The sequence below is a fragment of the Hipposideros armiger genome, unplaced genomic scaffold (genome assembly GCF_001890085.2).
Source record: "Hipposideros armiger isolate ML-2016 unplaced genomic scaffold, ASM189008v1 scaffold_18, whole genome shotgun sequence".
NCBI lineage: Eukaryota > Metazoa > Chordata > Mammalia > Chiroptera > Hipposideridae > Hipposideros > Hipposideros armiger.
This window is the reverse complement of record NW_017731368.1, coordinates 1,731,240-1,747,087: the sequence shown is the minus strand read 5'-3', so window position 1 is coordinate 1,747,087 and position 15,848 is coordinate 1,731,240. Positions and strand designations below refer to the sequence as shown.

General features: G+C 41.8%; 1 protein-coding gene across 5 annotated transcripts in view; it reads left to right on the top strand.

The window, feature by feature from the left end:
• ARIH2 (ariadne RBR E3 ubiquitin protein ligase 2) overlaps positions 1-15,848 on the top strand; it is a 44,443-nt gene that overhangs the window by 16,730 nt on the left and 11,865 nt on the right. For 3 of the 5 annotated variants that reach the window (XM_019632078.1, XM_019632088.1, XM_019632099.1), the window contains exons 4-5: positions 12,333-12,400; positions 15,328-15,391. In XM_019632078.1, coding sequence (XP_019487623.1) covers positions 12,333-12,400; positions 15,328-15,391 — 132 coding nt within the window. Of the gene's footprint in view, positions 1-2,714; positions 2,761-12,332; positions 12,401-15,327; positions 15,392-15,848 lie in introns of all 5 variants that reach the window. The other 2 variants (XM_019632108.1, XM_019632116.1) reach the window with 1 other exon arrangement.

Below are 15,848 nucleotides of genomic sequence, written 5' to 3'. Positions count from 1 at the left end.
GGGGGGTGGAGGATGGGGTGGCAAGTGTTGTTCTTTTTTATCCAAGTGCTTTTTATGAACCATTTGATTTTCTTTGTTCATTGATAATTGGGATAGGTTAAGAATTTGTTGATTCCCAATAAACAAGTGTTTCCTGAGTGTCTCTGTTGTTTTAACTTTTAGATAGATGCTAAGAGATAGGTGGAAAGTAGTTTAACCTCTACCATAAAATAACTTAAAGATTTTGCCTTGAGTTTCTGCCCCTCCTTTTTTATTGTAGAATGATGAAAGAGGAGGTATAAATTAATAACTTTTTCTGCTATTTCATATTTTTCTGATACATCCACTAAAAGCACCACTTTGATTGTCTTGCTCTGTTGAAAAACTTCAAATAGCTTCTCCAGACTCCAGCCTGACATTCTTCCTATTACTCCTCTCCCTAACCCATGTTTGATTTTTGCCTCCTGTCAGCATCTCTGTCCTCCTTCAACCCTCAGAAGACCTCTTGGCCCTGCATTTTTTTAAATTTTTTTTTTAAACCTTCCTCAGAGGAGCTGTATCTGGGCTTTTCCTGAGTCCCCTGAGGGCCTGGAAGACATTGGTGCCTGCCAGGGCTGTGGAGGAGGATGTGGCTGTGCAGTGACTTGAGACCAGACCACAGGAGACAAGCAGAGGGCAGTGGTAGCATCTAGGACCTAGTACTGGCACAGGCGTTGTTCCAGGTGTTTGGGTGTGGCAGAGAAGGAAATCATTTTTTTAAATCTCCACCCTCAAGGAGCTTCCATTACGATGGAGTTTTACATAAACAGAAAGGTTATAAAAATAGTGCTATATGTTTTGAACAAAGCTAAGTACAGTAGTCAGTAGCTCTGTCTTTGAAACATGCTATTGGAGTCTGTGGCTTTGTCAGTAAGATGTGTTAGCCTCTGAGGTGTCCTTTGGAGAAGATGGGGGGGCTGGAAGGTACTGCGTAGATGGTGTTCGGTATTCCCTCTCCTTTGCCTCTTCACAGCAGCAGTAGCTGGAAGAGACAGAGCATTGGTTGAAATCATTTTTGGACAAGATGGGCTGTGGCTGCAGGAACATGGTAGGAGACTTGGCCTTTAGCCCTACTATGTGCAGTTTATTGGATGTCAACCTCTTGTCTGCATTTCTTTTGGCTGTGGTTACTGGACGTGACCGTGGTTTTCAGAAATGGTGGTCATCCTGCCTATATGGCATCCCCTTAGCAAACTTAGAATTTTAGAATGGGCTGTAACCAGCCTTTTGTGCTAAGTACTTCCCAGAGGCTTTTCATTTAAATACACCCTAAATGATATGCTGGCTGGGATTTACTTCACAATAATCGTAGAGGGCAGGGGATAGCTGAGGTACAGATACAGTGGGCCTGACCATGAGTTGATGTTGGAGCTGGGTGATGGATCCGTGAGTTTCATTACTCTTCACTGTTGTAGACGCTTGGAATTTTTCATAATTAAAAAAAGGTACCCTCATGGTCAAAGAATGATGATATTCATATTTTTGCCTTATTATATTTTGCATAAAAAACTTGGTTATAGTGAGGTCTTTTGTTTTTTGGTATTGATTTTAATGATCAGAGACCATAATAGGACAGAATTAAGGTTAGACTGGAGAGAAATTTTTGAATTTGTGTTTATTAGATTTTTTTTTTTTTTTAAGATTTTTCTTTTTTTTTTTACTGGGGAATCGGGGGAAGGGGAACAGACAAGTTGCTGTCGTTTTGTTCTTCAGTCTAGTTGTGGAGGACGTTGCTTCACTGGCCCATGTTGGTATTATAATTGTGCTCTTCCCAGGTGAGGCAGTTGGTCGCCAGCCATTGGACGGCCGCTCACGGCGGCTGCTGGCCACTCATGCTGGCTGCTGGCTGTACACGGTAGCTTATGGCAGCCCACTGCAGCAGGGGACTGCAGCCCATGCCGTCGCCAGTGACCCACGGCAGCCCAGCTCCAGGTCGAGCTGTTGTTCACCATCTTAGCTGTAGAGGGCAGTGTTACTGGCCCTCATATGTGGGATCCGAACCGGGGCCCTCTAGCATCCCAAGCCAGCTCTTAACCAATGCGCCACTCGGCCAGCCCCAGATTTTTTTTTAAACATGCATAACATGTGGGTGCCTTGATTACAAGTCAGCCCTTTCCCTAGGGAAACCTTTAAAGAAACAGTGAAAGGAAGCAAAATTATGATTAGGCACCAGAGAGCTGACCTTTTAGGAACTGAGAGTATGTAAGTGTGAAGTATGAGAGAGGCAAAGGCCTACCACTTAAATTAGACTTCAGGGATGAGCCTTGCTTAAGATCAGAGGCCCCCTGGAACCCCACTACCACCACCATTGCTGCTGATTTTGCCCGATTCTAGGCCGTTGTTCACCTGCTCCTTTGTGTGCTTTAACCTTGTTTCTTCTTATCCCTTCAGTACCTTCTCGCCTCACCCCCAACCCCCCAAGACTTGAATGCATCCATCTTGGTCTTGTAAGGCTAGTTTTCCTGTATCATGTTCCTTTCTACCCCAGGCCCAGAAGCTGGCCCTCAGTTCACTCCTTTCTTTCATTTCTGCTGTGTAGTGAATTAGCACTAGTGTTAGTAAATGACATTGGACCACAAAGTGGCTTAACACAGGCTGAGGCATGGAGACCCATTCGTGTAGCCTTAAAAGATTTCAGGCAGTTGGCAAGTAAGAGTTCTAAATAAAAATTGAAACTACCACCTGTATTTTTTCAGGCCGTTGATGCTCACTGCCATCAGCTGCATCCTCCCTATGGCACTGGTAAGTGTGGGAAGGGCTGGTGACAGTATTGGTGGGCTGCTGGATTTCTTTTTTCTGGGGGAAAAATCTATTTGCAAGCTGTGTGGTTAACTTGTCCCTGAGGGCTGGACAGCGTGAACCATCTATAGGAGACTAGAGAGGAAGAAGCAACTGACTATACTCATGGTTTCCTTGGGGAACTGTTGTCAGAAGCAGAGGCTCTTCAGTATGTTCCTTGATCCTTACATAAAATTAGCATGCTGTCTGCCTTATTTTGAATAATAAACATCTACTATCCAAGTGCTCTGGGATGTCAAGTAGCAACTGTTAAATTTCCTGAGATTCTTAAAACATTTTTCTTCAAAGATAGATGTTGGCTTGGCTGTGTAGTAGACAGGGTCCAGAATGTCGTATGTACTTATCATTTCCTTCAGTAGCAGGATTTATCTCCCTCTAGAACTTTAAGTTCTTTGTGTTCAGGGGATCAAGAAATATTTGTTCCAGTGATGAATACAAAGTTTTCATAGAGACTTACTTGAAATTTTTTTGGGAGGGTAAGGGTTTGGTGGAAACCAGAGAAAAAATTTGTGGCTTGTTTACTAACAAACTTCAGGTGGACTTGGGGACCTGTGATTTGAAAAATTATTTTATCATAGTCTGCTTTCTGCTTAGGGACCTAATGGAGAAGAGGCACACAATAAAGTTGAAACATAGAACGAGGCAGCAAGTCACAGAATTGCTCAAGTATAAACTGATAACCAAATTGCTACTGGAGTTGCCTTATACAAGCTCCTGAAATCCTTCAGCTCTCTCCTTGTAATGAGTGGCTCAGAGGCCACACAGATTCCGAAGTTTTATCTTACCAAGGTGGTTGTCTCCATTCCCAGCCAACACTTTGATGTTTACACTATTTCATTTCTGTACTCTCTGCAGCCCTTAGATCTTAGTAGAAAGGGCCTCCAGAATAGCTAATGAAATGCTAAAGTTGTGGGCTTGTGCGCTGTTAACCATGTCAGGAGCTGCTTGCTGAAACAGCGGCTAAAGCATATACACTTAGCATCATTGGCCCATACCCTGGATTTACCCTGGTCTCCACCCCCCACCCTCCCAAGCCTTACTTAGAAAACAGGGATAGAATTGTGTGGCACATTTACTACGTTCTTTAATAAAACAAAAACAAAACAGAAAGGAAACTTGACTCCATAGCAACGGTCTACTACTTTAGGTATCTATGCTCAGGTGGACATGTTTTGAGGATCTGTATCAGGGAAATATCTTTTGTGTCTGTCCCAAACACAGAATATAGAGGATGATGTAAGATGTTTGCATGCAACCTTGGGGAAATACTGTGGACCAGCAGCAAAGTGCCTTTTGACATGCTACATGTAGCTGAGTGCTTCCTGAAATAAAGATCTGCAAACATCTGAAGGTACAGAGATTGTAAATGAAATAGCAAAACATCCAGATTGGATTGGCAGTGCAGAGTAAGTAGTGTCTAGGGTAAATGGCAGCAGGTGACCCCATAGTCCTTTCAAGCTGGAGAGAACTCCCCCCTCCCCAGAGGCTTCTGACCCATTGTGGGTCAGGTTTGAGGGCACGGGGAAAGGGGAAAAGGGCACAGAAGATGGGCTGCACTTGGCCTGTGCTCTGACCCCATCTTTGACTCTGTGAAAGCCTTCTCTGGGCCAGAGACTTGAGGGCACCCTTCAGTCTTTGATGAACTTTATACCACTACTCACCCTCCCTTTCCCACCTCTATCAGTCACACTCCCTTCCCCAGCTCCCAGGAAAAGTGAGAGAGGGATTTTTTGGGGCTTATAGTCACACTGACCAAGGATTAGACTGAATGTGGTTTCTCAGAGACAGGCCAGGGAATCAGAAGAAAACAGGCCTGAGAGTTTGTGGAACAGCAATATTTAGGGAGCTGACTGACTATACTGGGAGCAGAGCATCCAGCAGAACACTAAGGCGTGGTCTGGGAGGTCGAGGGTGTTGTGAAGTTACCAGCATCACAGATGCATGTGGACGTTTTCATCTATTTATGCCAAAATACACATATAGTCAGTTTAACCTGGTCAGAACTCTTTGAGTTTTTCGTTTTGAGGATTAAGTAAAAGGTCAAAGTGAACTATTTGATGAAGCAGTGGGAAGGTCAATCCTTTGTTTACTGTGACATTTGTTTATGCAAGTGATTGTCATTGAATTAAATTTGGCAAACTTTCCCCCGACTTCAATTATGAAAAATTTAAAGCATTCAAAGAAGTTTAAAGAATTGCACAGTGGGCATCCATATACCTGTCATCTAGATTACACAATTTCTAACCTTTTGCTACCTTTGCTTTATCATATATCCATCAATCAGTTTTATTTTTATATAGCTTTATTGAAGTATTACTTACATTTCATTAAATTCACACATTTTAAAATCTATTAGATGATTTTCAGTCAAGTTATACAGCTGTGCAGCCATCAGCACAATTTGAGTTACAGAACATGTTCATCACCCAGAGTTCCTTTGTGTCTTATTTGTAGTCAGTCCCCACTCCCGACTCCAGGCAACTACTGATCATTTTTCTCTCTCTGTAGTGTTGCCTTTTCTAGAAATTGCATATAAATGGAATCGTACTATATGTAGTCTTTTGTGTATGGCTTCTTTCACTTAGCATAATGTTTTTGAGGTTCATGTTGTATCATGTCAGTAGTGCTTTCCTTTTTATTGCTGAAAAATGATTTTCCATTTTATGGATATACCACATTTTGTTCATCCATTCATTCATTTGTTCATGGACATTGGGTTGTTTCCAGTTTTTGGCTGTTGTGAAATGTGCTGCTGTGACCGTTCATGTCCAGGGCTTTATACGGACATGTGTTTTCATTTCTTTTGGGTAGATATTTAGGAGTGGGATTGCTGGGTCAGATGGTACATGTATGTTTAGCATTTTAAGAAACTGCTAAACTGTTTTCTGAGTTGATTCTGCTGTTTCCCATTCCCACCAGCATTACAGATGGGTTCCCATTTCTGCACATCCTTGCTAGAACTTGGTATTGGCAGTATTTTGGATTATAATCATTCTAATGAGTGTGAAAGTGGCATGTTGTGGTTTAATTTGCATTTACCTAGCGATGAATGATGTTGAACTATACATCTATTTGGTGAAGTGTCCGATTTGCTGCCTATTTCTAAAAATAGGGTTGTTTGTCTTATTATTGAGTTGCATGAGTTCTTTCTTTATATATTCTGAATTAAGCCCTTTATCAAAAAAATGACTAGCAATTATTTTCTCCCAGTCTGTGGCCTCTTCCATTTTCTTTTTTTTTTTTAAGATTTTTATTGGGGAGTTGGGGGAAGGGGAACAGACAAGTTGCTATCCTTTTGTTCTTCAGTCTAGTTGTGGAGGACGTTGCTTCACTGGCCCAAGTTGGCACCATCATTGCGCTCTTCCCGGGCGAGGCAGATCAGTCGCCAGCTTCTGGATGGCCTCTCACAGCGGCTGCTGGCCGCTCACACTGGCTGCTGGCTACACACAGTAGCCCATGGCAACCCACCTGCCATTGCCAGCGACTCAAGGCAGCCCAGCTCCAGATCGAGCTGTTGTGTAGCATCTTAGCTGTAGAGGGCAGTGTCACTGGCCCTCATATGTGGGATCCAAACCAGGGCCCTCTGGCATCCCAAGCCAGCTCTTAACCAACGTGCTACTTGGCCAGCCCTCTTCCATTTTCTTCATAATGTCTTTGAAGAGTAAAAGTAATTTTGATGAAGGCCAATTTATCAATTTTTCTTTTAAGGTGTGTGCTTTTTGTTGTCACATCTAAGAAATCTTTGCCCAACCCAAGGTTGCAAAGATTTTTCTCCTAGTAGTTTTATAGTTTTCAGTTTTACATTTAAGTCTGTGAACTATTTTGAGTTAATTTTTGTGTGATATGAAGTGTCTATGTTCTATGTTTTGGTTGTTTTGTGTAATGATGTTTGGTTATTCCAGAACCATTTGTTGAAAAGACTATCCTCTCCTCTATTGAATTACTTTGGCACCTTTGTTTAAAATTAACCATAGGGGCATCCCAGTCAGGATGCCCTCTCGTTTCGAGAGCTGTAACTTTCTGCTCTAATAAAACTAGCCTCTGGCCGGCCGAGTGGCTCAGTTGGTTAAGAGCTCGCTCAAGAGTGCGAGCTCTGAGCAACAGTGGTTCGATGCCCGGCCTGAGCTGAGCTGCCCCTGAGCTGCCAACAGGCGGCAGGATGGCTCAGCTTAAAAAAAAACAAAACTATCCTCTGCTACAAAATAATAAATACATTAATTAATTAAATTAACCATAAATATGAGTTTACTTCTGGACTCTGTTCTGTTTCATTGATCTACATGCCTGTCCTTAAGCCACTATCCCACTGTCTTGATTAGTATAACTTTATAACAAGTCTTGAAGTCAGATGGCATAAGTCATCCAACTGTGCTCTTCTCTTTCAAGATTGCTTTGGATATTCTGGATTCTTTACATTTCTGCAGATTTTAGGATCAACTATTAATTTGTACAAAAAACCCCCAACAGCCTTGCTTTGATTTTGATTAACTTTTTATTGCTGTGTTCAGTCTTTAGCTGTGTTATCCAGTGTGGTAGCTATGACCACATGTAGCCTTGGGCGTTTGAAATATGGCCAGTTTTAATTGGTATGTACTGTAATTCTAAAATAATACAATGGACTTTGAAGACCTATATTTAAAAAGGTTGTAAAATAACTCATTAGTTTTTTTGTGGATTACATATTGAAATGATATTTTAGATGTTGGGGTTAAATAAAATATATTATTAAAATATATTTCACCTGTTTAAATTTTTAGTTTTTGTTTGCTGCTGTATAGAAATACATTTGATTTATGTATATTGATCTTATATTTTGTTACCTTACTAAATTTATTAGTTCTAGAAGTAGTTATGTAGATTAATTTAGAATTTTTTTCATGAACAGTCATTTTATCTAGCAATAGAGACAGATTTGGTTTTTTTGCTTTCCAATCTTTTATTTTTTATTTTATATCTTATTTTTCCTTGCCTTGGGCCTCCAATATGTTAAAAAAGATGGTGAGAATGGTTATCCATGCCATTTTTCTGATATTAGCATTCACTATTTCATTATTGAGTATATATATATATTTTTTTTTTTTAACGATTTTATTGGGGAATTGGGGGAGGAATGTTGGGGAATCGGGGAAGGGGAACAGACAAGTTGCTGTCCTTTTGTTCTTCAGTCTAGTTGTGGAGGACGTCCCTTCACTGGCCCATGTTGGTATTATCATTGCATTCTTCCCGGGTGAGGTGATCACATCGGTCGCCGGCCACAGGACGGCTGCTCACGGCGGCTCTTGGCAGCTCACGCTGGCTGCCGGCCGCTCACACCGGCTGCCAGCCACTCACAGTAGCTTATGGCAGGGAACCCACTGCAGCTTCACTGTAGCCTATGCCCTCACCGGCGACTCACGGCAGCCCAGCTTCAGGTCAAACTGTTGTCCACCATCTTAGCTATAGAGGGCGCAGCGTCACTGGCCCATGTGGGATTCGAACCGGGGCCCTGATGCTCAGAGCTGGCTTCCCAAGCCAACTCCTAACCAATGCGCCACTCGGCCGGCCCATACATGATTCTTGAGAATAGGTTTAAGATGTAGTTTAACATGATTTGGGCTTGGTAGTGGGGTGGGGGATAGAAAATCTTTACTATTGAGAGTCTTTGTTTAAATCTTTGTTTAAATTCATTGTAACTGTCCTTGACTCATGATCTTGTGAAAGTCCAAAGTGGCTGTCAGACAGGTCCCACCAGCTCAGGGTTTGCAATGTAGGAAGGGGTGAGATTTGCAGGTGTGCTAGAGATAATAGTGACCCATTCCTATTGAGGCACTCTCTTTGGCCCCTGAGATGGAGAAAATGGTGGCCTCTATGCTTCTGTCTCTGAGTAAAGGCTCAGGTTAGGCTGTGAGTAATTACCTTGGGACTACAATTTTTATAGAAGAGACTATCTAGTTCTTTGTTCCTAGTCTTTTCCTCATTTAGCGTTTCCAGAAGTAGAAAAAGAACTCAAATAAGACTTAACAATCTTATTACATGTTGATCTAATAGAACTGCACATTTATCTTGAACATGACATGGTCATATGTGTTCCTCTAAGTCATTAGTCTTTTTCGGCTTTCAGTGGTTGGTTATCACCCTGGATCCTTTTCCTTTTGGAAGAGGTTTGACTTTTTCATTAAATCCTTCTTGATAATACAGCCGACCCTTGAATAATGCGTGGGTTAGGGGCACAGATCTCTGCATAGTAAAAAATTTGAGTATAACTACAGTTGACCCTCTGCATACTCGATTCCCAACTTTGGAGTTGACCCTTGAACAGCACGGGTTTGAACTGGACAGGTCAGTTGAAAAACCCCGCATGTAAAGGAACCCGCACAGTTCAAACTGTGTTGTTCAAAGGTGAGCTGTACATAACCCTACTAACAGACTGTTAGCTTCTTCATCAAAACAGACCAGTAAGAGTTCGTCTTGATTCTGCTGAAAGATTATTTTCTTCGCAGTTGAACACATACAGAAGAGTGGACCACTTTCGCCGGTTGTGAGGTGTTGACTCGAATAGATTCAGAATGGATTGCCCAGCTCTTTGAGCATTACAGTAGTGGTGTCAATACTCAGGTCCTTTCCTGAGAGCTTGGCCATTTGCACTCTGAGAAAGACAGGTTTCTAATGAATGTAACACCTACAAGGTTTGTCCTGGCCTGCCTACTTAAGTCTGCGCAAGTATTGGCCACCCCCTCACCCACATACAAATACACATACCCTTTTCTGTCCCCAAATCACCGAGGTGTCGGAGGTTGCTTTCTCTGGGACCGCTGGGGGTGCGGGGGGGTGCAGTCAGTCACTTCTCTTTTATGACTCAAATCAGGGAAAGAGCGGCTTCCCTACCTTTTAGCATAAATTATTCTAAGTACTCTTTCTCCACCCCTGTGCTGCTTTTGCTCAGAGAGCCTTTTGGAATCTGACTTCCCTATAGATAGATCTTCCTTGGTTTAGTTGAGGTACAGTTACATTGCATTTTGCTTAAATTCATGGTCTCAGAACTCTTTCATGTTTCTGTGATACACAGTGGATGTGATATGGGCCATTCTCATCCCCCAACTGTGGTGTGTGGACCACAGTAGCATCTCCTGCAGAAGGCTGGTGGGAGATGCATACAGCTGACTTGAGTGAGCCTTTTCCTGTTATCTTGTTTATATTGGTATTTGGCTGTTGGCGCTAAAAGAATATATTCACATCACTCCACTGTCAGTTTTATGAAGTGTTAGATGCATCCTCTCTTCACATTATCTGTTCTCACCAAAACTCAACTCCACTGGGATATTCTGAGTTGGTCAGTAGTGGACTTGTCATCACCAATGAAATTTTCAGTTTCAACAGAGGGCCATGTTGTTTTCCATAGGTGGGCAGCACCTGGTATGCGAAGTCTGAGGCTTTGTTGCTACTGTTAGTGCTGTTGAGATCAAGTGATCAGACCAGGTATTGTGTTAAAATTCTATTTCTTCAGGAAGGTTGAGAAATTCCATTTTGAAAATGCACAGAGATTAAAGACCAGATGTAATTGAATGAGCAGCATGTATTGAGTGGCTACCCTGTGGCCAGTCCAGTCCTGGGTTCTATGGATCTGTGAAAAGCAGCCAGACCCCCATTCTTAGCTTAAAGGCTCCACTTAAGCCATCTGTGGTGATAAGGGGAGGTAGCTGCCAGACATGGCCAGGACTCCTCTGGGTTTCCTGCCTAGCCCATTGCTTTTGCTAGGACCTGGTAGCCACTGCATGGCGAGACATTGAGAAGTCAGGACAGGAAGCAGTGGATGTACAGCTGACTAAGCCCCATTGGGTAAGAGACGAGAGAAAAGGTTCCAGGGAGGCGCTCATCCTAAACTATCACTGTCAAGTTTAAAAATACATATTTATAGCCAAAAGCTACATTCTAGCAGTCATTAAAGCTTAAACCAAATGTTTTGTCTCGGTGTTCGTTTTGTGATAGTGGTTTGTTGTGGATGAATAGTTTTTTTGTGGCCACAGAAGAAATGTCAGCTATGATTCAGGAACCCTAGGTCTAAAGTTTCCATGGGCCTCAACAGGAAAATACTATAGCAAGATGCCTGGGTCAGATGCCTCTTGCCTTGCATGGAAGGGAATTGGGGACCTCCACCCTTAATGAAGTAAGCCGTCTTGATTCCTTGGTTTTCTCCAGATGTTCCTGGGCTTTAGGACAGGAAGGCAGTCACTCACTGAATAGGCTTTGACACTGATGTTACACTGGGACATGCCACTGTTTAGTAGGGGTGCACCTGTCTCCTTTCAGGAATGACTTGAGCTCTAGGAGCAGGGATCACACGTTGGTCACTGTGTGTCTTGCCCCCACAGTTCTTACCTGTGGACCAGGCATGCACTATCTTAGAGGTAGTTCCTCTTTTAAAGACTCAGTCCAGTGAGCATGATACCAAGGTTCTGTGTGTTCTCTTGGCTCCCTAGCCTAAAGTGTGTTCCTTGTTTCTCCTGGGTTCACTAGCCCCCTCATGTCGTGCAGTGTTTTCTCTGTGGGAAGCCTGATCTAGACATCCAAACATTTCCCAGTCTTCTGTCGGCCCCACCTCAGTTTTGACACTCAGGCTGGTCTGTTTTGTAACTAGCTTACTTCCCCCATTAACAAGATATCGTGGCTATAAACTGTACATGCTATCTTACTACTGGCTACTTTAACCTAATGTTAAAATGTGAACTTCTTTCTACGTCAGTATACTTTCGCACCATCCTTTTCAGTGACTACATAGCAATCCATTGCATGAATGTCATACATTATTTATCTAGTTCCTTTTCATTGGACATTTAGGTTATTTCTCATTTTTTACTCTTGTAAAACACTGTGGTACACGTATCTTCTATCATTTCCTCAGAAAAATTTACTGAAGTAGAATTGCTAGCTCAAAGCATCTTGTGAGGTTCTTTGTAGCCATAACCAATGTGCTTTAAAGGACAGTGTGGGGGGAAATATGAGAGAGAATGAGTAGAAGCCAGAAAGGCTGCCCACAGACTTTTAAATCATCCTTTCAGTTGGGGCTCATGGTTGCCAGGCATTCAGAGATTTTAAATGGGCATGTTTTTGTTTTGTTTTGCCGGATTTATGCAAGAATTCCAAGCCTGGAGATTTGCTGCAAGTAACAGGCCTAACAAGAAGTACACTTCCCTTGTGTAGCCTCCTGCAGCAGCATGAGGGAACATGTGTCACATTAGGGAGCCCATAGCCCTTTTGCTTAAATTGGATGCTGAATTGTTCTTTACTGTAAATGGGGTGGTTTTGCTTGAGTTTCAATTCAAGCTAATTTCTTAGAAAGGTCATTAATGAAAAACAAAAATAGAAAAATCAGAGATATCCAGGAAATCACTAAGATTATAAGTGTCTGAACTTAGAAGACGAAGCAGAGAACCAAAAGAAAGAATTTGGAAAGCAAGCCTGGGCCTGCTATAAATGTGAATGTATGCATTTCTCAAAATGCACAGTTATAATTTGATTTCTTTCTTTCTTTTTTTTAGGTATCTCATTCAGTTGCTAAACTTATATTAGTTAATTTCCACTGGCAAGTTGCAGAAATATTGGACAGGTAAGGTGTTTGGGGGAGGAGAGATGGCATCACCCATAGCGCCTCTCTCTGCCCACCCACCCAGTGGTGACTGTTGTTTATGTTTCAGAATATACCCTTACAATGTGTATATTCTATTTTAAAACACTAGATCATATTATATATTCCTTTTGCTCTGAATATATGGTGATTTGCTCTGAATATATGAAAAATGTTCCCATATATTTTTCAGTATGTTCTTTGTACCCCAGTTTTATTGCTGGCACAGTATTTCATCATATAGCTTTTCCATATTTTCTAAACCCCTGCTATTGGACAGTGAAGTTGAAATTTTTTATGCCCTTGTTAGTTTGTAATCGGTGCACTTCTAGACAACATTTGCCAACATCTCCAGTTACTTCTTTTGGCTCCATCAAGTGAGGAATGCATCATAACATATTGCATATTACCTTCAGAAAAGGTTGGCCACTTTACCACTCACCTCCAAAATCAGAGTTCTTGAGGCACAGACCTTGGAATCTCCAGATACCTTGGAAGTTGTCAGGAAGAGGGGTTTCCCCTCCCCCTGGTCCTTTGGAGACAGTCTCTGTACTCCACCCACAGAGACGTGCGTCTGTGTAGTTCAGGGTTTCTCATCCTCAGCACTATTGACATTTTGGGCTAGATAACTCTGTTGTGGCAGAACTGTTCTATGAATTGTAAGAAGTTTGATAGAACCCCTAGGCTTTACTTACCACAAGTCATAGCACCCCCAAGTCCTTGAAATCAAAAGTGCCTCTAAACACTGCCAAATAACCCCTGGAGAACAAAAGTTCCCTTGGTGAGAAACACTGCTCACCATCCTGCCCTTTCACACTCCAGTGAGCCAGCCTTTCTCTGCCCCGTGTGATCCCACTTATCTGCAGAGGAAGGTCATGTTTTCCTTCTCCAGGCTAAACACAACTGGGGTGGCCATACCACCTGGAACAGCTCATTGTATTTAGAAAGGAGCAAATGTGTTCCTGACTCGCTAACAGCATCTCACTCTCCATACGCAAGAGCTGAGTACATGTAGATAGACTTCCAGGTGAACTTACACGACCTCAAAACTCTGGAGCCACGTAGGTTCCCGCAGTGGGGGGGTATCTCTCACTGTCCAAATTCTTTAGCCTCGTTTGGAAATGGAGAAGATTTGGATGGCTAAAGATGTTAAGAATACTAGTGTGACAGGGCTGGCTGAGTGGCTCAGTTGGTTAAGAGCTCGCTCAAGAGTTTGAGCTCTGAGCAACAGCGGTTCGAGTCCCGGCCCGAGCTGAGCAGCTGCTGAGCTGCCAACAGGTGGCAGGATGGCTCAGCTAAAAAAAAAAAAAAAAAAGAATACTAGTGTGAGAAGTAAGGGTAAAAATAGTTGAAGGTGGAGTAAGGACATCACATATATAAGACATAATTCTTCCTTGCTCAGATTCCTGGTACCTTAGTAATACATTTTCCTGGGATTTTTGTGGCACTTTTATTGCCACGTGATGATTGTTTTTAAGTGTCTTTATGCCAATACCTCATTCTAGAAGGAATTAAATTTTTATTACGAAATAGTTCCTTTTCTTTTTCTTTTTTTTTTTTTTGGAGCCATCCTGCCACCTATTGGCAGCTCATCGGCAACTCAGCTCAGGCTGAGAATCGAACCACTGTTGCTCAGAGCTCGTACTCTTGAGCGAACTCTTAACCAACTGAGCCACTCGGCCAGCCCCTGAAATAGTTCTTTTTCAAAAATGTGTGTGCATGCATGCACGCATGTGTGATGTGTGTAGGTTTTAAAGAATAATAAAGCAAACACTCTTAAATGTCCACCTAAATAAGAAACCCTCTGACTTTACTCAGGGGCCTATGGTGGTGATTCCCACTTAGCCACACCCCCTTCCATATCTTTTAGTTTTGTATGTTTTTAGACCTTTACAGACATAAAATCATGCTGTGTGTATTTTCAACTTTTTAAATTACTAACAAGGTTACATTTTATGACATTCTATTCATACTGTTGTCAAAAAAAACATTTGTGAGGGTTTTTTTTGCTGTTACAAATAATGAAGCTCTGAAAACTTCTGTATGTGACTCCTAGTGTCACATAATTTTTGAGAGTTAAGTATAGGCATTGAGTTACTGGGCTGTCAGGTACGTGTTTCTAAACCTTTACTAGATAATGACAAAATGTTTTCCAAAGGGATTGTACTGTGTTACATGCCCAACAGTGTATATGAGTGTTCCTGATGCTGTCACACAATCTGGTGGGTATAAATGGCATCTAATTGTGTTTAATTTCAATGCCCTGTATTACTAAGGAGGTTGAGCATCTTTTCATACGTTTAATGGCCACTTATGCATCCTTTTCTGTAAAATGTTCTCTCTTTTGCCTATTTTTATTGCTATTTTGTCTTTTCAAGTGGACTTTTAGGAGTTTTTGTTTTTTTAGTTTTGAATATCAATCTTTTGCCAGTTATATGTATTGAATTATTTTCCAGTTTATAGCTTCGCTTTTCACTTTAGGGTGTCTCCTGATAAACTGAAGTTCTTAAATGTAGCATATTCTGTCAGCTTTTTTTTTCCTTTACATTTTCCTTGTCTTAAGATATAAGGTATCCTTTTCTGTTCTGAAGCCATGGAGATATTTGCTTATATTTCCAGAAAGGGATTTAAAGCGGAAATGGTCTTTTATAAGTATTTTTATTATAGTTCAGTACCTTTGAATCAGGGTTATTATTCTCATACCAATTGAGAGCTAAAAAATGGAAAGAGAAAAAAGTATTTGTACTAAGGTCTAAGGTAAAAGGAAGCTTGGTTCTGTGAGAAAGTAATTAAAGACAAAGACACTTTAGTGTGACCACAACACATGGTGGTCTCTTCTGTTTTTGTTCAGAGGTAAAAATGTTCATCTTCAGTTTCTGATTCCTTTATTTCAATTTTTTGTTTTGTAGATACAAGTCTAATTCTTCTCAGCTGCTCGTTGAGGCTCGAGTTCAGCCCAATCTATCGAAACATGTGAGTGTCTCTTACTTGAGAAGGCTTCTTGCGGTGCACATGGCTCTTGCCATGACGTCCCGTGCTATTGAGAACCATCTTGCTTTGTTTATAATGCATCATGCTTACGGTGTGTGTTCCAATAGAGGTCTAAATCTTTTATTTCCACTGTAGTTTGAAAAGTTTTCTCGTAGACGAGGAGTAAGTCATTGCCAATCCTGGGCCCCTCTTCAGCCTCACGTTTGTCTGTACTTACAGCCAGCACTCCATTCCTGCTGGGCTCCTTGGTGTCCCCAAGCTCACTGCATGCCTCTTTGACCCTGGCCTGGAATGTCCAGACCCTGTCTCCATCTTTGCTTGTGGGATTGCAGTCACTTTTTTAAATTAATTAATTAATTAATTTTTTTAATTGGGGAATTGGGGGAAGGGGAACAGACAAGTTGCTATCCTTTTGTTCTTCAGTCTAGTTGTGGAGGAC